This window comes from Megalobrama amblycephala, linkage group LG5 (genome assembly GCF_018812025.1).
Source record: "Megalobrama amblycephala isolate DHTTF-2021 linkage group LG5, ASM1881202v1, whole genome shotgun sequence".
Taxonomy (NCBI): Eukaryota; Metazoa; Chordata; class Actinopteri; order Cypriniformes; family Xenocyprididae; genus Megalobrama; species Megalobrama amblycephala.
This window is the reverse complement of record NC_063048.1, coordinates 10,297,399-10,322,127: the sequence shown is the minus strand read 5'-3', so window position 1 is coordinate 10,322,127 and position 24,729 is coordinate 10,297,399. Positions and strand designations below refer to the sequence as shown.

Sequence of the window (24,729 nt, the reverse complement as noted above, 5' to 3'; positions counted from 1 at the left end):
TAGCCACATTTCAGTCTCGTCTTTTTTCATCAACGATATTGCACGTGTAGTTTTAGTCACGTTATCGTTAAATGAAATTGGTGTCCTCTCTCATCGTCTCATCTTAGTCATGGAAAAAAAGGTCGTCAACGAACATTTTTCATCATAGTTTTCGTTAACGAAATTAACACTGTCCTGGACGCGAATGCGCGCATCGACACAGGTAGGCTCTCTGTGTTCTGCTCCTCCGTGGCGATGACGGCGTGCGGTTAAAAAATCATAAACTAATTTGAAAGTGGGGGGGGCACAAACAGGATTTTGAAAAGTGGGGGGGACATGTCCCCCCCTGTCCCCAGTGGAAATTATGCCCTTGCTGACGACGTTGTGATATGGTAATTTAATGGTAATAATATTCTGGGCATACAACCTTGTAGTTACGTTACTAGTAAGTCATGGAATTACCAATATATTACGAATACAGTACTGTAACACGGTTAGTAGATGTGGGAAGAAGGAGGCGGGAACCGGCGAACGTTCAACAAAAGTTTAATTCAAAATAAACAAAGAACAAAACGAAAGTAATGCCGGCAGACCCTCGCGGACGTCTGCCGGCCACACAAACATAATAAAACATAAAATAAAGTCCAGGCCTGGTCCTCTCTCATCCTTCACTGATGTCGCTCCTCCTTTTATGCCTCCGGAGCTCCTCCGTGAGAGACTCGAGGCCGGCGCGCCTCGCAGGTGATGCTCATTATCACTCGCGTCACCGGCCTCGCGCCGTTCCCTCACGGCTCTCGCCCGCCCTGCTCGTCACAAGTACGTATCTGGAACGTTCTTGGTAATCTTATAACGTTAGGAGATCGTACTGATGACGTTGTGAGTTGGTAATCTGAAGGTAATGAAATTACTGGCGTGCAACGTCGCAGTTACGTTGTCAGTTAGTAAGTCATGAAATTACCAAAAAGTATGAATAGATTACGTAACTGTTACGTCGTGTGTTAGCTGGGAGCCAGTAGGTGGCGCTTCGGTTGCGCGGCAGCCATTTTGGAGTGAAAATGCCGTATGTTGTATTGTCTTAGCCTATAGGCCTATATGTTTTATGTTATCAGTTGTGGAATCCAACCATTAACATACACATCAGAGGCCTACTTTATTGAGTATTTCCATTTTATGCAACTTTAGGCCTACATATTTACTATTAATCATGTTTGTAGCGTGATCCAGGGGATTAAACCATACAATTTCAGACCTAGTGGAGTAATAGCTAAATTACTCCTCTAGGTCTGAAATATATACGTTTTAATTCCCTGGATTACACTACAAACCTAATGACCTTATAGAACACGATGCATTGTTGTGTCTGTTATCTCATAATTCCCACTTTTGGACACAGTGGCTGTTTTTTTTTTTTTTTTTTTTTTTTTTTTTTTACATAGTCTTGCTTTAACGGACATTAATATAAGACAATTCTGTTATTTATTGTCCAACATTCCCAATTTTTCTGATGCATGTCCTTAATTTAATTTCATGTTGGTATTAATTCAGTGTTTATAATGCTAATACTTGAACTTCAAAGAATTTTAACCCAAACTGACTGGGTTTCTAGAGCGCAAAGGTTTTGTGAAAAAAGTGGAAGACTTAAACACAAAGTCCGTAAAATAAACTGTTAAAAGGATTTGATGATAGTATTTTATTCTGTGTTGTCATCATTCAGGTTGGATTTTAGCTTTAATGTACAGGTTTTTTTTAATTATTATTTATTTATTTATTAACAAAGCCGCTTATATTGCCATAGAAACTAGTGGACTGCCGAGTCGCTTTCACCCCAAAATGATGGAAGCGTAGGGATGCTGCTGGGCGCTGGTGTTGCAATGGAACGTTCTACTGAATTTCACTTCTTGTCAGTATGAGTTCTTTGCTTTGTAACAGTCACTGCCTGTCACAAGGTTTATTGTATTATGGGTGCTATGCTCTTCCTGGACTCTAGGGGGAGATGGAGCATATTCATTATGGTATATAACAGGAAACAGTAGAGCAAATGGTAGGGTCTGTTTGATGGTGCCTCATAGTTGTTTGCTACCTGTTACCACCTGTTTGCCTAATCCTGTTTGAGAAACTGTTTGTTTCCTGCTCAAACGTAAGTTTAATGTTTGTATCATTGTAATGAACTTGCATGGAATGTATTTAGTTTAATTGGTATATTGTTTTCCCTTTATAGAGGATTTTACTGTGATGTAGCTTTTGCTAGTCAACTATGACTACCTCTACATGTTTACATGCACCCTGGTTTGCTGAAGCCATCCTTGGTTCATGTGGTGTGAGATGCTGAAATTGACCAAACATCCAAGCATAGGACAACAAACGACCTCATCAACTTCTTCATCCTCCGTAACTATACTCAACAAAAAGATAACATTGCTTTCCTTCAATACCTGAACTGTTTAAGTTCTCAAACAGCTGTATTGGACAATTTGATTCCCTATATGCACATACACTTGCCTTTGATGAAATTGTTGAATTGTATATGTATGTATATTTTTGAGGACTTGTGGTATATTGGGTATTGTGAAATATTGAATGTGAAAAATTGTTTGAATACACGCTAAATGAAACTGCACTCTTGTTTGTTAAAGACTTTATTTATTGATAGACCTTTCTTGCACAAAAGATGATTCCCCTTTAAACTCTTGTAGCTTGACCTGTGCAAAGTAACTGGGATGGTTATAGATTGGTGGCCCGTACGGGGAAACTTAAGTTGCATATTGAAGTGAAAGGTCTATGTAGTGTTTGTTTTGTTTAATGTGTGTATTGTATTATAGCAATGTCAATATCATCACGTGGTGCAGAGGATGAGTATGAACCCGCTGCTGATTTCACTGCTGGTCCTTTTGTGACTAGAAGAGACCCACCTCCAATAAAAGATCTCATAAGCACTTTCAGTGAATTGTACCTTAACTCAGACAACGAAAATGAATTTGATGTTCAACCTGATATTCCTCTTCCTCCTCCTCCAGATGATATAGCTCCTGATTTACATCCCACCGAACAATTTAGTCATGGACTGACTGAGAGAGTTACAGCTCTAGAAGGTGAAGTACAAACCTGTCTACAAAAACTAAGTCAATGTTGCTCCCAAATGGAGTTTAGCAGACAGAATAAGCTGCTGGAAGAGAGATTGAATTATAAAATTCAAAGAGAATGTGAACGGGTTAAGCAGAACCTTGAGTTAAGCATCCAAGATTTGGGAAAGTCAATGGTTGACTGTCTGAAAAGAAGAGACATTCAGATTGATGCCAAAATTAAAAGCTATGCTCATGTTGTATCTACTCCAGTTTCTCCTCCATTTTCTGCACCAGCTCACCATGCAAGATCTAACCAAATTGCCAGCTTACCAGACAATGTAAATGATATATTTTATCGTCCACCTGTAAAAGCTGAATTTCCTCAATTTGATTCTGATGATCCTGTCTCTTTCATAGAACGTTGTGAGGAGTATTTTGCAATTAGACCCCTCACAGATTCTGAAATCCTTGCATCCCTTACTTCTGTGTTAAAGGGGACGGCTAAAGACTGGTGGTTGGCTGAGAGAAGACATGTACTTACCTGGGAGCAATTTAAACAAGAGTTTTTGCATGCTTTCCTTACTGATGACTATGAAGCTGAAGCTACAAAACGTCTTTTAGAAAGGAAACAAGGTTCCAGAGAATCCATTCGTGATTTTGCTTACCACTACCGAGCTCTTTGCTTAAGATGGAAGAAAGAGATGACAGAAAAAGAGATTGTTCAGGCCATTTTGAGAAATTGTAACCCCAGACTTGCGAGTTTGCTGAGAGGAAATGTGAAGGAAGTGAGTGAGTTGGTAAGAACTGGAACACAAATTGAGAGGGATTTTGAGGAAGCGAAGCGGTATTGGTGTCAGGTTAATGTTGAAACCCAGAAAAGAAAGTCCCCACTTGAACGAGATTCTCAGTCCAAGTTAAATCCTTCTTCAACCCGTATTCTACAACCTATGATGAGTGAGTACAACTTAAAAACTTTGTCTTTGCCTTTGTTGGTCAGAGGAAGATATTTTCAAGCCCTGGTCGATACTGGAAGCTCATTAACTCTGATACAAGAGTCCTGTTGGAGAAAGCTGGGACATAAAGAACAGCTTAAATCAAGTGGTGGGCAAACTTTCAAGCAAGCCAATGGTCAAGTATTACATGCTATAGGAGTATGGCATTGTGAATGTGAGCTACATGGAAGAATGTATGAGGTCGAACTGTTTGTAATGAAGGATGATGATCTTACAGTACCCGTGGTACTAGGTATGGATTTTCTGGTAATAACTGGAATTCATTTGGATATTGGCAATGCTCTGTATACTTTACCTGCTACCACTGATTATCAAGAAGAAACATTTTCATTCTTGACCCCTCCTGTTAAAGATGCACTGCTGTCACTTTTCATTGCCTTACCTATTCCAGAGGAAACAACAGAAACCAGGCAGTGTATTCAACAGTTGATCACAAATGCTGATACCTCTTCCATATTCCAGTCACAACTTCATCATCTACTTCAAGAATGGCCTACTGTCTGTACAAGTGAAATCGGACACACCAGTGTGGTTAGACATCGCATTATCACCACCAACGAAGTGCCTGTTCGTAAGAAAGCTTACCGTGTATCACAAGGAAAACAAGCTTTCATTGAACAAGAGATCAAGTCAATGCTGGATAAGAAGATCATCCAGCCTTCCTTTTCTTCTTGGGCTGCACCGGTAGTCCTAGTGCCAAAGAAGGGAGGTGGACAAAGGTTCTGTATTGATTACAGAGGGCTAAATGCGAAGACATATCTGGATGGATATCCCATGCCTCAGATCCATGATATCCTTGAGTCTATGCATGGAGCTGCAGTGTTCAGTACCCTTGATCTTAAAAGTGGGTATTGGCAAGTTGAGATGGACCCTGAAAGTATTCACAAAACAGCTTTTGTGACACAATCAGGGCTATATGAATTTCTACGTTTACCTTTTGGCCTTAAAAACTCTGCAGCCTCGTTCCAACGTCTTATGGAATTTGTGTTGAAGGATCAGAAAGGAAAAAACTGTTTTGTGTACATTGACGATATTGTAGTGTACTCCAAGTCTGAGCAAGAGCATCTTAACCATCTGAGAGAAGTGTTGCAATGTTTACACAAAGCAGGCTTAACTTTGAATCTTCAAAAGTGCAACTTAATGCAGAAGTCGTTGAAATTTCTTGGACATGTGATTTCAGTTGAGGGAATAAAGACAGACCAAGACAAAGTCAAAGCTGTGAACGATTTCCCTGTACCAAAGTCTCTGAAGGAAGTGCAACGATTTCTAGGTATGGCGGGCTGGTACCAGAGATTTATTCCAAAATTCTCAGAGAAAGTTGCACCATTACATGCCTTGAAAAAGAAAGGAGCTACATGGAGTTGGACCGAAGAATGTCAGAATTCCTTTGAGTTGATTAAGAGTGAGTTGATTAGTGCACCAATCCTCATTGCCCCCGACCTGAGTAAACCATTCAAAGTACAGACGGATGCCAGCGACCTGGGAGTAGGAGCTGTTCTAACCCAAGATATTGCAGGAGTGGAACATGTAATCGCTTATGCTTCACGTCTTTTAAGAGGAGCTGAGAAGTCCTACTCCGTTTCAGAAAAGGAGTGTTGTGCTGTGGTATGGGCAATAGAAAAATGGAGACCTTACCTTGAGGGAAGACCATTTGAAGTGATCACTGACCATGCTGCTCTTACCTGGGTTTTCAACCATCCCAAACCCTCATCCCGATTGATACGTTGGGGTATCCGTCTCCAGGAGTTTGAATTCACTGTCAAGTATAGGAAAGGCCAATGTAACATTGTTCCAGACACACTTTCCCGTAGTTTTACGGAATCTTCATCACTCAACCTACTCACTCCGTTAAATCCCAAGGATTCTTCAACTACCTTTGCAGCCTTTCCTATAGAATGGTCAGACATTGCCAAAGCCCAACAAGATGATGCAGAAATCCAAGAACTCATTGCTGAAATTCAATCAACCCCTAGTCCTGAGCCCAAACGGATCCATTATGTCATGAAGAATGGCTTTCTTTTCAGAAGCATATCTCAAGGGCATAAAGGAGAAAAACTTCAACTTGTCATTCCATCCTCACTGAGAGCTGATTTCTTGAAATACGCTCATGACAACCCATTGAGTGGGCACCTCGGCAGACTCAAGACATTGTTGAGACTGGTAGACATATGCTATTGGCCAATGATACGTGCTGATGTATGGAAGCATTGCAAAGAATGCCAGGTATGTCAAAAGTACAAACCGACTGTATCGAAGTTGGCTGGCCATATGCAGTCTACGCCGATAGTGGAACCTGGGTATATGCTGGGTATTGACCTTATGGGACCGTTCCCCAGAAGTTCAAAACAGAATGAACATCTGCTAGTAATAGTTGATTACTGCTCAAAGTGGGTGGAATTGTTCCCTCTGCGAGTAGCCAAAGCTCCTCAAATTTCACGCATTCTTGTCGAGGAAGTTTTTACCAGATGGGGCACCCCAAGGTACTTGGTGTCTGATCGAGGAACGCAATTCACTTCCCAACTCATCAGTCTAATCTGCAAACAATGGAATGTCATCCAGAAGCTTACCACTGCTGCGCATCCACAAACCAATTTGACTGAACGGGTAAACCGAACACTCAAGACCATGATTGCATCGTATGTACAGGACCATCATCGCCATTGGGACAAGTGGCTAGCAGAATTCAGATTTGCTATCAACACGGCATGGCAAGAAAGTACGGGATTCACTCCAGCTGAAGTCATGGTTGGTCGCAAATTGAAAGGACCTCTAGAAAGAGCTAGCCTGAGACCACCTGATCCAAACAGCCCAGCCTACCCCGTCCTCGAAAAGGCACAGGAACTCCTACAAACTGTGCAAAGAAATGTTGAACGAGCCCAGAGCAAACAACGCAAGTACTATAATCTTCGAAGACGACAAGTTCATTTTCGAATTGGAGATTTAGTATGGGTCCGTACGCATCCTCTGTCACGTGCTGATGAAGGTTTTATGGCCAAACTGGCTGCCAAATGGAAAGGTCCTGCCAAAGTGGTTAAATGTCTTGGTCCTGTTAATTACTTGGTTTCGTTCATGGAACATCCAGAAAAGCAGATACTTTCCATGTACAGAATTTGAAACCTTATTTTGGCAAGGTAGAAAAAGTTCTAACATGAGGGGGTGGATATGTAACAGTCACTGCCTGTCACAAGGTTTATTGTATTATGGGTGCTATGCTCTTCCTGGACTCTAGGGGGAGATGGAGCGTATTCATTATGGTATATAACAGGAAACAGTAGAGTAAATGGTAGGGTCTGTTTGATGGTGCCTCATAGTTGTTTGCTACCTGTTACCACCTGTTTGCCTAATCCTGTTTGAGAAACTGTTTGTTTCCTGCTCAAACGTAAGTTTAATGTTTGTATCATTGTAATGAACTTGCATGGAATGTATTTAGTTTAATTGGTATATTGTTTTCCCTTTATAGAGGATTTTACTGTGATGTAGCTTTTGCTAGTCAACTATGACTACCTCTACATGTTTACATGCACCCTGGTTTGCTGAAGCCATCCTTGGTTCATGTGGTGTGAAATGCTGAAATTGACCAAACATCCAAGCATAGGACAACAAACGACCTCATCAACTTCTTCATCCTCCGTAACTATACTCAACAAAAAGATAACATTGCTTTCCTTCAATACCTGAACTGTTTAAGTTCTCAAACAGCTGTGTTGGACAATTTGATTCCCTATATGCACATACACTTGCCTTTGATGAAATTGTTGAATTGTATATGTATGTATATTTTTGAGGACTTGTGGTATATTGGGTATTGTGAAATATTGAATGTGAAAAATTGTTTGAATACACGCTAAATGAAACTGCACTCTTGTTTGTTAAAGACTTTATTTATTGATAGACCTTTCTTGCACAAAAGATGATTCCCCTTTAAACTCTTGTAGCTTGACCTGTGCAAAGTAACTGGGATGGTTATAGCTTCAACCTTCTCTCTAAAACACTACTGAATCGATGCTTGTCAGTTGCGGTATGAATTAGCCTTAATGTTAACGGGCATTGCGCAGGCAAACAATGCAGAACTTTTATAACGATCAACCCACTGGTGGCATAAAAACTGCCTTCTGATGCTTGATTGACACCCTCTCATTAGCATGTTGAGCTGAGGAAAAATAAATACGGAACTACATTCAAAAATGAATAAACTTTTGAAAGGGAAAAAAAATTCAACTTTAAGTTTAGCATTTCCTTTAGCATTTTTTTTATTATTTCCCCCTACATTTGTTTAATTTATTTACGCTGGTGATCATCCCTTGCCTGTTTGAACTACGAAATGTCTTTTAATAAAGCTGCAAATGGATCCCAACTCTGTTGATTCAGCGTTACAGAAAACTTCACCAGAAACTGATCCAGCGGCTTTTTATCATCTGTTGTCGGAAGTATCAGCACAAGCGAACATCCTAGCAGCCCATCAACAAGAACTGAACCATCTGACTTCATTTAAGTCGCATTTCATTTGTTTGCTCACTACTAACAGTGAAGGCTTTGGAATTGGCTACTGCTGTCTGGAATGATGGCCAACTGGCCTTCTCAACCTTCGATGCTTTTCTGCAAAGATTTTGTGAAATTTTTGAACACCCTGAGGGAGGTAAGGAGGCTGGCGAGCTGTTATTAGTTTTCCGTCAATGACGAAGCACTGCTGCAGAGTATGCTTTAACTTTCCGCACACTCACGGCACAAACCGGCTGGGCAGACGCACCCCTTAAGCTACCGTTTCGAAAAAGATTAGCCCAGTCTGAGCTTGCTTGTCATGACGAAGGGAGGAATTTGGATCGGTTTATTAATCTATCCATCCGTATTGACAACTTAATCCGTTCAAGACGCCCAACCAGGGTTTCCTCCGCACTCGCAGGTGTTCCCCCAACTTCACCTGATTCTGAGCCCATGCAGATTGGCTATACACGTCTCTCACCCAAAGAGAGGGAGCGTCGGATACGTCTAAAGCTCTGTCTCTACTGTGGTCAGCCAGGCCATCTATGAGCTTCATGCCCTTCTCGTCCTGCCCAAAGTAATCCCTCTGCGATGAGTACACATAACCACACTTCTAGTAACGTTGAGTTACCAGTGGTACTTACTATAAATGGTAAATCTATTACTACTACGGCCCTGATTGATTCCGGGGCCATTGCCGATCTTATTGATGCTGATTTTGCCAAATCTCACGACCTTCCCTTAATTCCGTGTGACTCTGTGTTGGCAGTGGCAGTGCTAGATGGGTGCCCTCTGGGGACAGGCCATGCTCACCACACCACAGGAGACCTCTCTCTTCAGATTGGAGCCCTACATAAAGAAATGATCTGTTCGTTCCTGATTAACTCACCACAAAACCCACTCATCCTCGGCCTTCCCTGTCTTCAGAAGCATAACCCAGGGGGGTGTCACGTGGCTCTGGCGAAGATGGCTGATTGATCTGCTTAAGTTTCAGGAAAAAAAAAAACTGGTGTTTCGGTCAACAAGACGCAGAGAAATCACCTACGATGGAACGAGGCTATATTTCTCAGAGGACTACTTAGCTGAATCTATGAGACAGCTCCGGGAGTTTAACAATGTCACAAAACTGTTCGTTGATTAAAGGATGTATCGCGGATTCGTTCAAACCTGTAAACTGCGAATTCTGCATGACAAAAATATCTACCTGTTCTCATCTCCCAAAGAAGCCGAGGAGTTCTATTGCAGCATTGGCTAAACTGTCCATGTGAGTAACTGTGAGATTTAAATGATGAATAAGCTAGTTGGGGTATAAATATTGACCTTGATTAGACTAAAAAAGACTGAAAATTATGAATTTAACTTTTTGTTCTGAAAGCCATGTTTTGTGAACTTTTGCGTAAATACGTTTGTTACATCAGTATTATATTCTCATATCTTAGCATTGTTAGACTTTGACATGACAAGGTCACTCTTTTTTTTTTTCTTTTTACTGTAAATTTGTGTGCTGTGAGATTTGAGCACGAAATTCACTGGTTGTTATATGTCCAGAGTTCGTTCGGCCTTGTCGTTTGGGGACAGGGCTCATTCCAAAAGGGAAAGGGGGTGGGAGGGACACAGGAGCTTGTAGTTTGATTCAGTGTACTGTATTTAATATTTTAGTTTTGAGTGTACAAATGGTTGGTCTGTATAACCTATGCACTATGCACAATGAGTGCTTACTTTCCTTATGAAGGGGTGGATTCTGGAATCCACTGCCGCTTCAATATATATCTTTTAAGTTATTAATCAACATTTATATTTCTGTTAAAATATTTGAATGACTTCTTCAATGTATGTTAAAGCATCTATTTTCCTCTGTACCTCTCACTGAGAGAAAAGAACATGTTATCAGTATGTTTTGGGAAAGTTTCCTGCTCAGAGCAGAGCAGATCTCAGATCAACTTCAGCCTTGAAGAAGCTGTGAATCGTGTATGTGTGCTAAGTGTTTTATGCAGGTCCCTTTGTACTGGACAACTGGCATTCTGCTTGAGATCAGCAGACACCATGTCATGACCCCAAAAGGACATCCGGTACCTAAATCCAGGGTCCCCCTCGTCATCACCGTGACAAAGGGAGATATGCTTCTTACTATCTGTCCACGTGTGGAAAATTTCTAATCTTGTCTATTTTTCTTAGCCAATCAGAATCATTCAACCTGAAGTAATGACGTAGTTAGTGGACTCTGTTAGAGTATAATTGTTGTGGAAATGTGAATATACGCAGAGCGGCCTACGAACTCCTTGTGAGACTTGAAGCTGGCTTCTGCTGATGAAACTGCAAACTATTCTTCATTAAATTTTTCTTCAATTTATTTTTTTTTTTTTAAATTTGACTCTGGGTCTTTATTCAACATATCTGGTCTCAAGGGTCCTAAACTGTTTATCCCCAACACTTAAGAAAGAAAAAGTTAATATTGCCTTTTTGCAGGAAACCCACCTGTCTGATATAGAATATCAAAAACTTAAGAGAGATTGTGTGGGCCAAGTATTCTTTTCAAGCCATACAACTCAAAAAAGAGAAACAGCTATACTCATTCATAAAAATTTACCTATTTTACTTAAAAAACAACAACAGAGTGATAGAGAATGAAGATTTATTTTAATCAAAGGTACCCTGTATGGTCAAGAGATTACTTTAATGAATATCTATGCTCCCAATACAGACACTCCAGAATTTATGAGCAACATTGTTACTTTATTCAATCAATATTGTACTTCTTTTGGGCTAGCAGGGGATTTTAATTGTTGTTTTGATGCAAATTTAGATAGGTCCACATTTTCACTATGTAATTACAATTCATCTAAAGCCCTAAAATTGGCCTCCAGTGAAGTAGGCTTAGTTGATATATGGAGAGAATTAAACCCTGGAACCAGAGATTTTACATTTTATTCAACAAGAATTAAATCATACTCACGCATAGATATGTTTCTTTTGCCACAAGAGTAAATTCCTTTTGTAAACTTATGTACTATCGGATCAATCCTCATATCAGATCATGCTCCAGTCTATCTTAATCTTTCTATAGGTCAAGGCTGACCTCAACATAAGCACTGGAGGTGTAATTCCTCGTTACTTGATAATAATGATGCATGTAGTAACATTAAAGAATGGTTTAAATATTATATAACTGATAATGCTGCCTCTGATGTTTCACCAGTGGTTATGTGGGATGCTGCAAAGGCAGTTATTAGATGGAACCTGATATCTTACACATCTGCAAGAAAAGGGCAACAAAGGAGCGTATGATGGGACTAATGTCAGAACTCTCTAAATTTGAATAACTTCATAAACAGCATCCTTCAGAAGACAATTTAAAAAAAAAAATGACATGACATTAGAAACCAATTAAATATTCTTCAGACTGAACAAACTAAGAAATTGCTGTCCTTTATGAAGCAAAAGTATTTTGAATTTGGGAACATACCTAGTAGATTATTGGCTCACCAACTGAAGAAGGAGTGTGCAGAACGTATAATTAAAGTAATTCATAACTCTAATGGCCAGTTGACTTTTGATGCAAAATTAATAAATCAAGCTTTTTCTGAATTTTATAATAAGCTTTATAATGAGCCTAGGGCTTCCAGATTTTCAGTTATATTACTGGGCAGCACAAACAAAGTATCATAAGTTGGGTACATTCTCAAGAAAATGCACAATGGACTGATATCCAGAAACAAGCCATTTACCCTGTAACGAGACAGGACTCAGGCAGAGATCCATTTGCAAGCTTTATTAAAAGTAAGCGCGGTCGTACAGGCAGGGTCTAAGCAGTGGCAAACACGAACAGCAAGGGCTAGGAAGAGTCGTGGTTAGGGTACAGGCAATGGTCAGGACAGGCAGATATCCCTCACAGGTCCTGTAACGAGACAGGACTCAGGCAGAGATTCATTTGCAAGCTTTATTAAAAGTAAGCGCGGTCGTACAGGCAAGGGTCTAAGCAGGGGCAAACAGGAACAGCAAGGGCTAGGCAGAATCATGGTCAGGATACAGGCAATGGTCAGGACAGGCAGATATCACTCACAGGTCAGGAAACAATACACAGTCCAAAGGCAGGCAGCAGAGGGTCGTACACGAAAGGCAAACAGGATCAAAAACAGGCAGGCAATTAATACAGGAAAACTCTTGGAATTGAACACAAGGGTGAATCAAGACTTCGCCAAGAGGTGGTGTGTGAGTGAGTCTTAAATAGTCCAGATAATGTGCTAAGCTGTATGTGGCAACAGGTGATTAGTGAGGAGTGTGCATGTGACTGGCAGGGAGGATGATGGGAAATGTAGTCTGGGAACTGACAGGATTCGTGACATACCCAGTGTCATCAACATCATTACCCTATATTAATAATATAAAACAGATACATGGCTGCGTAAAGACATTTGTGATTTATAATATAATGAAAGCCTGGCAGGAAATCAAAAGATTTTGCAGATTGCACTCAAAAATTTCTATTTTGGCACCTTTGACTTTTAACCCAGATCTACCATCTTCTATGGGGAAGACATTATTTATAAAGTGGAAAGATCAAGGTATTCTCTCTTTTAAGCAAGTTTTTAAAGAGGGCATCCTTAAATCTTTTTCTGAATTAAAAAGTGAATTTGATATCGACAATAAAGATTTTTACAAGTACTTACAACTTAGACATTTGACAAATGATCTTCTTGTAAAGGGTCATATCTCAGTGGAACTATCTAAATTAGATAATATTCTAGGGAACATGTCAATACTGAAGGGAAAAATGTCTGAGATATATGCAATTTTAAGAGATCAAGCTGAATCATCATTAACTTCTTTAAAAAGCAATGGCAGAAAGATCTGGGTTGTAATTTTGATGACGATCAGTGGGATATTATATACAAAAGTGTTTTTTTTTTCATTCTCTAGTAACAAAATAATTGAACAAAATTACAAATTTATACAAAGAATACATATGACCCTAGTTCACCTTAGTACGATATATTCTGGCGCATCCCCTTTGTGTAATAGATGTGAGACACATAGGGGCACCATTATATTATGTTTTGGAACTGCAAAAAATTAAATGAGTTTTGGGATTCTGTACATGAGTTCTCTGTGATGACCCTGGGGAAAACATATCTAAGCAGTACCTTAATGGAATGCAAGACTGGCACAACAGTCTTTATTGGGTCATTTAACTGGCAGCGGTGACAAGATCTGACCTAAAAAGCAACAAAAAATTTTTGAAACAAAATGTCTATAAAAACAGCCAGTTGACACAAGTTGGTGATGACAATAAATATAACTTCTAAATCAAGGAGGTATCTAACAATCAGAGGTGGTAAAAAAAAGAGACATTCTAAAGTATAGATACTTAGTATAACAAAAACTGGCAAAAGTAAAAGAAAAAGTAACACCTCTACAGTACATTACCCAGTCTTTCACATCCTGGATAATTGTAGACCAATAGTAGCCAGCAATAACCCTGTTTTGAGTGCCTCTGACAGCACTGTGATTGCCAGTCCCAGGGTTATTGTGGCACTCTGTAGTTATGAAAAAAAAAACACCACAAAGAAAGAAATATGTTAACAAATATAGCAGTGCAGCAATACATTGAACAAACATATTATAGCATATTACAAATATACACGGATGGCCCTAAAGATCCTGAGTCTGGAATAACAGCAGCAGCAGCCTATATACCCCAATTCAAAGTCAAAATATCAAAAAGAACTTCAGATCATATATCTGTTTTTACTACAGAGATAATGGCAATATTTCTAGCACTTCAGTGGAGAGAAGAAATACAGCCATCAAGAACAGTAATTTGTACAGACTCCCTTTCAGTTTTACATAGCTTGTTAAGTGGAATATCAACAGCGAGACAAGATATGATATTTAAAGTGATGCAGAGTCTATTTAGAATAAGACAGTTTGGAATTATGATAAATTTCCTGTGAATACCATCACATATGTGTGTGGAAGGAAATGAGGAGGTAGACCATCTGGCTAAACAGGCTTTGAAACATGCAGAAATTGACATTAAAGTGTCAATGAGTAAAGCAGAAGTAAAAGGGTTAAATGCAAATGAAACAAGAAAGAAATGGCAGAAGGAGTGGGACAGTGGAACAAAAGGTAGACACTTTCATCATATTCAAGAGAAAGTAGGTCTAGAAAGAAAAAAGTTTGGCAACAGGAAAGATGTTTTAATGTCAAGAATGCATATTGGACATTGTACATTAAATCATATCTGCATAGAATGGGAAACTGGTCAATGTGGTCAAGCAGAATCAGTAGAACACATACTTATAGAGTGTGATGCATATGAAGGAGCAAGATTTAAACTAATTCAAGCTTTAAGATCTTTCGGAATAAATAATTTGTCTCATCAGGTTCTGTTAGGAAATGGCCCAAAACAATCAAGAATATTTCATGAATTAATTATTTTCTTAAAACAAACAAGACTGATTAATAGAATTTAGGATACAGTTGTATTTTTTGTTTGTATGTTTGTTTTTAATTATTGAATTATCGTTTTCAAACTTCCCAACCATTATGCGCTCCACACTCCTATCCAGTAGGTGGCGGGAATGCACCATTTAAATTGGTCTGGCAACCGCCATTAACACCAGAAGAAGAAGATACAAGCGCAAGTAGGTGGCGACATGCAGACAGGATGCAATGCGCCAAAAAAAAAAAAAAAAACAGAAGAAGAAGATGACGTCAGCGCATTCTTGATCTATTACATCTCCTTTGTTGTACAGTTTTTCATATGACTTTATGTTATTTGTTCGCGGTATATTTTGACTGGGGCTAAACTATTTTAATACAACGGGGTCCTGATGTATTGTTGAGAGCGTCTTTCTGCTTTACTGGTATTGGGTCAACTCTTGTGTGCCCGTTCTGAAGATGGCGGCGATGCTGAGTATCAGCCCGGGCGCAGACTCATCCCACAGCGGCACAGCCGCGGGCTCCGAGCGGCTCCGAGCGGAAGATGGATCCGGTACAGCACACATTTACCTATTTACTGAAAACACGTGTTTCACCCGTGTAGACCATTATACATTATGCATTAGAAACCCAATTCTGCAGAGTAGAGTGTCAAAAGTACCGTGGTAGTTCCATGTTTTAGACAAGGATCATGGTACCGTTAATGCCATATTTGAATCACTGTGTTATGTCATTAAGATGTCATATTATATGAATATAGAAACCATTAATTACAATTTAGTATTTTGTGGTTAACATGTGATACTATTACTGTACCGTATGGTATGTTAATGGTATACAAACTTATAATATGGTTGGAAATAATATAATTTAATATATATATATATATATATAGAGAGAGAGAGAGAGAGAGATAGATAGATAGATAGATAGATAGATATATATAGATATATAGATTATTTGGACATTATTGATTGCTCCAAGTCAGCAACGTTCGTAGGCATCATATGTTTCAAGTCAGCAACATTATGTGGGTTCATAGACATGTTCTGAAGCAGCACAATTGTAGACAGCATTGACTTATTGTCTCCTACGGAGATTAATAATTGTTTTAAACAGTTTTATGAATCTTTGTACGCTAGCGATACAATCAATGATCCTACCACCTGAGATCTTTTTAAACGGCTGTAATTTACCAATGCTAGACCAGGAAGACAGAAAATGTCTTTGAACTTAGATGAGTTAAACGACACTAAGGCCCAGTTTCACAGAGAGGGCTTAGATTAAGTCAGGATTAGGCCTTAGTTCAATTAGGATATTTAAATAGCTTTTATAAACATGCCTTAGAAAAAAACATTACTGGTGTGCATCATGAGACAAATTTTAAGATATGTCAGTGCAAGTTACTTTCAGTTAAAACAGCTCAAACATGCATTTTAGTCTTGAACTAAGGTTAAGACTTGAAACCGGAGATATAAAATCACTTTAAAGGGTTAGTTCACCCAAAAATGAAAATTACCCCATGATTTACTCACCCTCAAGCCATCCTAGGTGTATGACTTCATTCTTTCAGATGAATACAATTGGAGTTATATTAAATAATGTCCTGGCTCTTTTAAGCTTTATAATGGCAGTAAATAGAGGATGAGGTTTTGAAGCCCAAAATAGTGAAACCATCCATCATAAAATATAACGGCTCTGTGGGTTAATAAAGGCCATCTGAAGTGAAGCGATGCATTTGTGTAAGACAAAATATCCATATTTAAAGCTTGAAAAACTAAAATAATTAGCTTCCGACAGACGGCCATACTCATCGATTTACGGCGAAAAAGTGAACTCTGACCTGACATATGACACACTGACGAACGCGGAAGCGCAGAAAGGAAAGGAAAGCCACACACCTGTCTATATAAGACCTTACAGCTATATATAATATCTCATATATATATAATATCTGGGAGGACCTCTGATATATAATATATATAATATGACTTAATAACTGCAAAAGAATTTAAAACTTTTATGTTTGTTGGATTGTGGTACTATTGGCCCTTTCACACATACAATCCAATTACTGGTCCAAACGCACTAATGTAAGAAGTCTGCCAATCATAAAGTTCTTATGAAAATGATGCGATTACTCCACACTGTTTACAGTAAGGTTTGCTGCTTTTTAATAGTTTTTCTATGTAAATATGTGCTAGTTGTACAACTTTGACCGTTGCTTTTTTAGTGTGTCGGACTCGAGACCCTGCCTTCTTTTTCATTCATCAGTGCTGCGGTTCTGCAGTTGGATACTATTACGCGTATCTGTTTTTCCCCTTATACCTGTCATTCAGGAGTAAAAAAAAAAAAGAAAGAAAAAAAGTTGTCAAATTGAACAGATAGTGAAACTAAAGCGCTTCTCATGTGAGCAAATGAAGAAAACAATAGAAGATCATTTCTGATAACTGGCGTCACAGAATTTACGGGTATTTTGATGCTGATGTGTGAAAGGTCTCTTAATGGTTAAAAGCCAGTAAGCTGTTGCTTGTGTGAACAGAATATCTGTTTATTTACTGGTAAAGTCATTCTTATTTTTTGTCATTTTGTTTGCTCTTGTTGACAGAGTCAGAGAAACAGAGTCGTATGACGGCGCTACTGGAAAAGCTCCACGGCAAACATAACTCATCCCGGTCCTGGCAGGAGACCAGCAAAGTGGTGCGGCAGGCAATGGTAACCCTCTGATAGAAGAGCTTCTTGGAGAAGCTTAGCATATATCTATTCACAGTTTTTGTACATGTTGTTCTTTTTTATTAACTTTTTTATTAACATCCATTTGTCTGTTTTATTGGCTGTTCAGGAAAAGCGTGGGGTCAGTAATACAGCTGGACACCAACTGCTGCTCAACTGTTTAGAGACACTGCAAAGGGCACAAAAAGGTACATTTAATCAATACAGTTAGAGGACAGTGTGAACTGTATTCCTTGGTCAAGACCAGGGCTTAAAAACGGAAAAAAAAATTCAGTCGTTCCACTCAGAGCAGAATCGGTATTTTAACGTTTCTGTTCCAGCGTTCCTTCGTATTATAAACATTCCGAAACCGGTTTGATTAGAAAAAAATAACGGTTAATAACGTTATTTTTATTTTATTTTTTATTTTTGCATGTAGCCTACTTAATAATATTTTATTTATTAAAAAACAAAGAGAGTGTATTTGCTGTCTTAGCCAATAGCCATACAATTAGGCTATCTTTTATAACAAGATTCTGTCCAAATGTAAAAAACAGTGGTTTATAAATTAAAGTATTTTTTCAAGATATTTTAATGTTTGCTGCATGGTTAAAAATACCAACGCTATTCCTGAGAGGAAAAAAGATAAGTCGCATAGACCTATACGTCGCATTTTATTATTACATTCAGAAATAATGATAATAAAGTTATCGGTAAATGAAGTCAAATGTAAAAGTAACCTAGCCTACATATCTTTGTTTATAATGTTTGTAAACATAAATTATGAACAAAACTGTCCTATATTATTTTACCTATTCACTTAGCCTATACTCCACAACAAAACCTCTAAAGTTAACAGTTGGACTATTCAGGCTATATAAACGTCAAGCCAAAACAAATAAAAAAAATATTCTTTTTTTAACGCCATTCCAGCTTCTATTGCTATTCAAGGCGAGAAACAAGTTTATTTATTGGAAATAAAACTAAATAAGATGCAAAACGATTTAATTTAAAGTGAATCTGTAGCCTACCTTTCTCATTCGGCACGAATCCAACTGTTTTCATTTGAGACGAATGCTAAACTATTGTTTATTATATGAGCTTTGTACTTCACTCGCATTATCGACGTAAAACATCATCCTTCACATATAACAGGACCGTGAGGCGGTGGTCACGGGTGGTAAACGGCAGATTGTATTACAGAATTGAATTGAGCAGTGTAACGTTTGGTTGATTGTATTTTTTTTTAATATTTAACAGGCTGCGATATCAAGTAAGCAATGCAAGAATTAGTGCTCGTGAGGCGCTGGCGTGACCACTGAATTTGTTTTCCTTCTATAAGACAGTAAACTGTCTCCGTAATTTATGGTCATACAGGTAAAAGCAAGACATCATTCATAATGTGAATAATGAAAACTTAAAAACTTGACGGTTGGTGACATATATCATCGAAAAAAACTAATGCCAGGGCATTGCCATTGTGACTTACCTAACCTGTGATGACTTGACAGCTGGGCTGAGCATGTGAGCACGGGCATCTCACTTTAGAGCGTGAGCGGGGGCATTTCATTCACTCATTGGATGCGTCAGCGTCATGTTTGCATAGGCTGTACTATTTGAATTCGTGATTGGTTGACTGCCCAATCAAAATATTAAATGGAACGATAAAATAACGTTATTAACCGGTTAATGGCCATTTCAAATTAGAGTTTCTGTTCAGAATTATTAAATTTGATTCCGTTTCTGTTTCTGGTTACGTTCCGGTCAAAATTTTGTTCGTTTCCTTGAACCGGTTCAGAGCCCTGGTCGAGACGAATCGAATGCACTACTTTTTCAAACTCCTAGACCGTTAATCCGATTTTCACGAAAAGATCATCTTCTGACCATGCTGACAAAAAGTTATAGAATTCAAGTTGATTTCTTAAACCGTTTTTGAAAAACATGCAAACGAATTTATTTTTAGAAGTGAAGTGAAGTGAAGTGAAGTGACATGTGGCCAAGTATGGTGACCCATACTCGGAATTTGTGCTCTGCATTTAACCCATCCAAGTGTACACACACAGCAGTGAACACACACACACCGTGAACACACACCCGGAACAGTGGGCAGCCATTGCTGCAGCGCCGGGGGAGCAGTTGGGGGTACGGTGCCTTGCTCAAGGGTCTCACCTCAGTCGTGGTATTGAAGCTGGACATTCACTCCCCTTACTGACAATCCCTGCCGGACCTGAGACTCGAACCCATGACCTTTGGGTTACAAGTCCGACTCTCTATCCATTAGGCCACGACTGCCCCCGTAGCGCTTGCGAAAATAGACATAATGCTGTATCTCTGCAATGCTTTATCGTATTCAGACCAAACTTGGTACATGACCTGAGGCAACATGCAGCGTTTCAGCGCAGCACCACCTACTGGTGCGGAGATATGAAAAATGGCTATTTTTGCTTATAACTTCTGATGGGTTTGTCCAAAAATCATAACTCGTTGGATTCGGGACATCATGCCGAGTCGAATAATATCCAATTTTACCATATCGGCCATTTTGAGTTTTGTGCTAAAATCAGGGCTCTGAACCGGTTCAAGGAACGAAAACGAAAACAGGAAACGAACGAAATGTTCACCGGATCGTAACCAGAAATGGAACTGAAATCAAATGTAATCATTCTGAACAGAAACGCAAATTTGAAATGGCCATTAACTGGTTAATAACATTATTTTATCGTTCTGTTTAATATTTTGATTTGGCAATCAATCAATCACGAATTCAAATAGTACAGCCTATGCAAATGTGACCACCGCCTGACTGTGCTGTTATGTGAAGGATGATGTTGATACTGCGAGTGAAGTATAAAGCTTACATAATACATAGTTTAGCATTCGTCTCAAAAATGTAAACAGTTGGATTTGTGCCGAAAGATAAAGGTAGGCTTCAGATTCACTTTAAATTAATTCGTTTTGCATCTTATTCAGTTTTATTTCTAATAAATAAAACTGTTTCTTGCCTTGAATAGCAATAGAAGCTGGAATGTTTTAATAGAATTGTTTTAATTCATTTTGGCTTGATGTTTATTTAGCTTGAATAGGCCAACTGTTAACTTTGGAGTTCTTGTGGTAAAATAAAATAGGGCAGTTTTGTCATAATTTAACCTGAGTTTACAAACATTATTAAAAAGCCTTACTTGTAGGCTAGGCTATTTTTAAACATTTTACTTTATTTATCTACCGACAAATACGGTAGATAAATAAAAATTCGGTCCTAGAGAGCTGCTGTCCTGTAGAGTTTAGCTCCAACCCTGAAAAAAAACCTTCAGCTACCTATAGCCTTAGTAATCCTAAAGAGCTTGTTTAAGTGTGTTTGATTAAGGTTGGAGCTAAACTCAGCAGAACAGTGGCTCTCTAGGACCGAACTTGCCTACCTCTGACATAGGCCCTATTTCAGAATAATAAAATGCGACGTAGCCTATACACGACTTATCTTTTTTCCTCTCAGGAATATCGTCGGTATTTTTAACCATGCAACAAACATTTTAAAAAAATCTTGAAAAAATACTTCAATTTATAAAAGTTTTTGCTTTTGTTTCATAGGTACATTAGGACGGAATCTTGTTATAAAGCTAATTGTAGGCCTTTAATTTGGATAAGACGGCAAATACTCCTTTCTTTTTTTAATTAATGAAATGCTGTACATATTATTAATGTTATTAGGGGCCAAGCACCGAAGGTGCGTAGGCACCTATTGTATCTGTTGCCGTTCTTTTTTTCTTCTTCTTTTTCTTCTTCTTCTGCTCTTGAAGTCTATGGCAGCCCATAGAACTGTATGGTAAAAAGTTGTGAAATTTGGCACCCAGTTCATATGCCAATTTTGCCATAGTCTGTCAAACTTCCTGTGAGTCATTTTGATTTTCTTTAAAAACAAACTTTTTCGAACTACTCCTAGACCGTTGGTCCAATTTTCACCAAAATCGAATCATATCATCTTCAGACCATGTTGGTAAAATGTTATGGTCTTGATAGACCAAACCGTTTTCGTATACCGCAGCAACGTATTAGAGGCTTGATGCAAAGATGACTCTTGAGGCTGCATCTCTGCAATGCTTTCACATATTGACACCAAACTTTGCGAGTGTCATATTGACCTCGCTCTGACCATACCTCATTAATTTAATCACAGCACCACCTATTGGTCAAAAGTGATGAGCCAGTAAATCTTTATTATTGACTGTATTTATGATTCTCCACCTCTTTTGCCTAAAATGATCTTAATAGGTATTTAATTGCTCACTGATGCACTTGGTCTGATGCTCACAGCCGTGTTGGCTGGCTGGTTGTGCCGTTTTTTTGCTTGGCTCCGTAATTGCTGCTTTCAGCTATATTTTTAGGGCACAAGCCAATGTAACGGAGAAGGGCCCTCTTGATCCCCTAAGGATTATTATTATTTTTAGCACCGAGCACCGATGGTGTGAGGACCCTATTGGAATTGCTCTGTTTATTATTATTATTATTAGGGGCCAAGCACCTAATAATAACAAAATTTACAAAAATGCTAATAACTTTTGAGTATATTAACCGATTGTAATGAAACTGTTTTCAGTAGATTCCTTGGGTCATGCTGAGAACATAGATATCAAACTTTCCATAGTCAGCTGAACTTCCTGTCCGCCATATTGTTTTTCTTTAAAAACCTACTTTTTCGAACTCCTCCTAGACCTTTGCTCCGATTTTCACCAAAATTGAACCGTATCATCTTCAGACCATGCCGACAAAAAGTTATGGATTTGAAGTTGATAAGTCAAACCGTTTTCGTATACCGGAGCAAAGAATTTGAGAGATGATGCAAAAATTACTCTTACTCTTGAAGCTGTATCTCTACAATGCTTTGACATATTCAGACCAAACTTGGTACGTGTCATCACAAGCATGACTTGAGGCATCATACAGTGTTTCGGCGCAGCGCCACCTACTGGAGTGGAGATATGAAAAATGGCTATTTTTGCTTATAACTTCTGATGGGTTTGACCAAAATTCATAAATTTGGTATGGTTCATCAGGACAATGCCCTGAAGGAGCCTGAGAAGTTTCGGACCAGCACCACCTTGTGGTCAAAAGTTATAACAAAATTGACAAAAATGCTAATAACTTTGATTATATCTACCGATTGTAATGAAACTGGTCTCAATAGATTCCTTGGGTCATGCTGAGAACATAGATATCAAATTTGCCATATTCAGCTGAACTTCCTGTCCGCCATATTGTTTTTTCTTTAAAAACCTACTTTTTCGAACTCCTCCTAGACCGTTGCTCCGATTTTCACCAAAAATTGAACCGTATCATCTTCAGACCATGCCGACAAAAAGTTATGGATTTCAAGTTGATACGTCAAACAATTTTCGTATACCGAAGCAATGAATTTGAGGCATGATGTAAAACACACTCTCTAAGCTGTATCTCTGCACTGCTTTATCATATTCAGACCAAACTTGGTACATGTCATCACAAGCATGACCTGAGGCATCATGCAGTGTTTCGGAGCAGCGCCACCTACTGGAGTGGAGATATGAAAAATGAATATTTTTGCTTATAACTTCTGATAGGTTTGACCAAAAATCATAAATTTGTCTTATTAGATTCGGGGCATCATGTTGAGTCGAATGATATCCAATTTTCCATATCCCATTTGGCCATCATCCAATTTGAATTTTGTGCTAAAACACTGTACTTTACGAACGCATTAGCATATCGATACAAAACTCGGTATGGTCATCAGCACAATGCCCTGAAGGAGCCTGACAAGTTTCGGACCAGCGCACCTTGTGGTCAAAAGTTATTATGAAATTTACAAAAATGTTATAACGTTGAATATATTAATCAATTGTAATGAAACTGGTCTCAGTAGATTCCTTGGGTCATACCGAGAACACGGATATCAAATTTGCTATAGTCGGCTGAACTTCCTGTCCACCATATTGTTTTTCTTTAAAAACATACTTTTTCGAACTCCTCCTAGACCGTTGCTCCGATTTTCACCAAAATCGAACCGTATCATTTTCAGACCATGCAGACAAAAAGTTATGGATTTCAAGTCGATATGTCAAGCTGTTTTCGTACACCGGAGCAACAAATCTGAGGCATGATGCAAAAACGACTCTTGAAGCTGTATCTCTGCAATGCTTTGACATATTGACACCAAACTTTGCAAGTGTCATTGTCACCTCACTCTGACCATACCACAACAATTTGGACACAGCGCCACCTATTGGTCGAAAGTGATGAACCAGTAAATCATCATTTTGATCATTTTTCAGCTCTTTTGCCTAAAATGATCTTAATAGGTCTTTAATTGCTCACTGTTGCATTTGGTCTGATGCTCACAGCCATGTTGGCTGGCTTCTTGTGCCTTTTTTGTGCTTGGCCCCGTAATTGCTGCTTGCAGCTATATTTATCCTTCTTCTTCTTCCGCTCTTGAAGTCTATGGCAGCCCATAGAACCGCTTGCGGGAAAGTTATGAAATTTGGCACACAGTTAGAGGACAGTCTGAACTATGCTCATAGCAAATTTGGAGTCTCTAACTCTCTCCCTCTAGCGCCACCAGCTGTTCAAAGTTGCACTTATGTTTATGTTAATAACTTTTGAACCTAAGGCTAGAAACAAATTCTTTTTTCCTCTGATTCCTTGGGTCAAGACGAATCGATCGCACCCTATGACGTCCCGTCATGAAAATTTTTCCGCCATTTTGAATTTTTCTGAAAAACATACTTTTTCGAACTCCTCCTAGGCCGTTGCTCGATTTTCATGAAAATTGAACCAGATCATCTTCAGACCATGCCGACAAAAAGTTATGGAATTCAAGTTGATTCCTCAAACCGTTTTCAAAAAACATGCGAACGAATTGTACGTAGTGCTTGTGAAAATAGACATAAGGCTGTATCTACACAACGCTTTATCGTATTCAGACCAAACTTGGTACATGTCATCACAAGCATGACCTGAGGCAACATGCAGCGTTTCGGCGCAGTGCCACCTAGTGGTGCGGAGATATGAAAAAT

The 24,729-nt window shown here is 38.8% G+C and overlaps 1 protein-coding gene and 1 long non-coding RNA gene across 3 annotated transcripts in view; one reads left to right on the top strand and one right to left on the bottom strand.

The window, feature by feature from the left end:
* Positions 1-13,671: 13,671 nt before the first annotated feature.
* Positions 13,672-14,224, bottom strand: LOC125268240. Its single transcript, XR_007184849.1, has 2 exons — positions 13,958-14,224; positions 13,672-13,746 (listed from the first exon to the last, which is right to left on the bottom strand). It is a non-coding gene; the product is annotated as an uncharacterized LOC125268240 (long non-coding RNA).
* A 931-nt stretch (positions 14,225-15,155) lies between these two features.
* Positions 15,156-24,729, top strand: part of LOC125268440 (mediator of RNA polymerase II transcription subunit 1-like) — a 100,501-nt gene continuing 90,927 nt past the window's right edge. The window contains exons 1-3 of one of the 2 annotated variants that reach the window (XM_048190632.1): positions 15,156-15,527; positions 17,583-17,689; positions 17,817-17,895. In XM_048190632.1, the coding sequence (XP_048046589.1) occupies positions 15,434-15,527; positions 17,583-17,689; positions 17,817-17,895 (280 nt within the window). In that variant the 5' untranslated portion in view covers positions 15,156-15,433. The remainder of the gene's footprint in view (positions 15,528-17,582; positions 17,690-17,816; positions 17,896-24,729) is intronic. The other variant, XM_048190633.1, reaches the window with a different exon arrangement.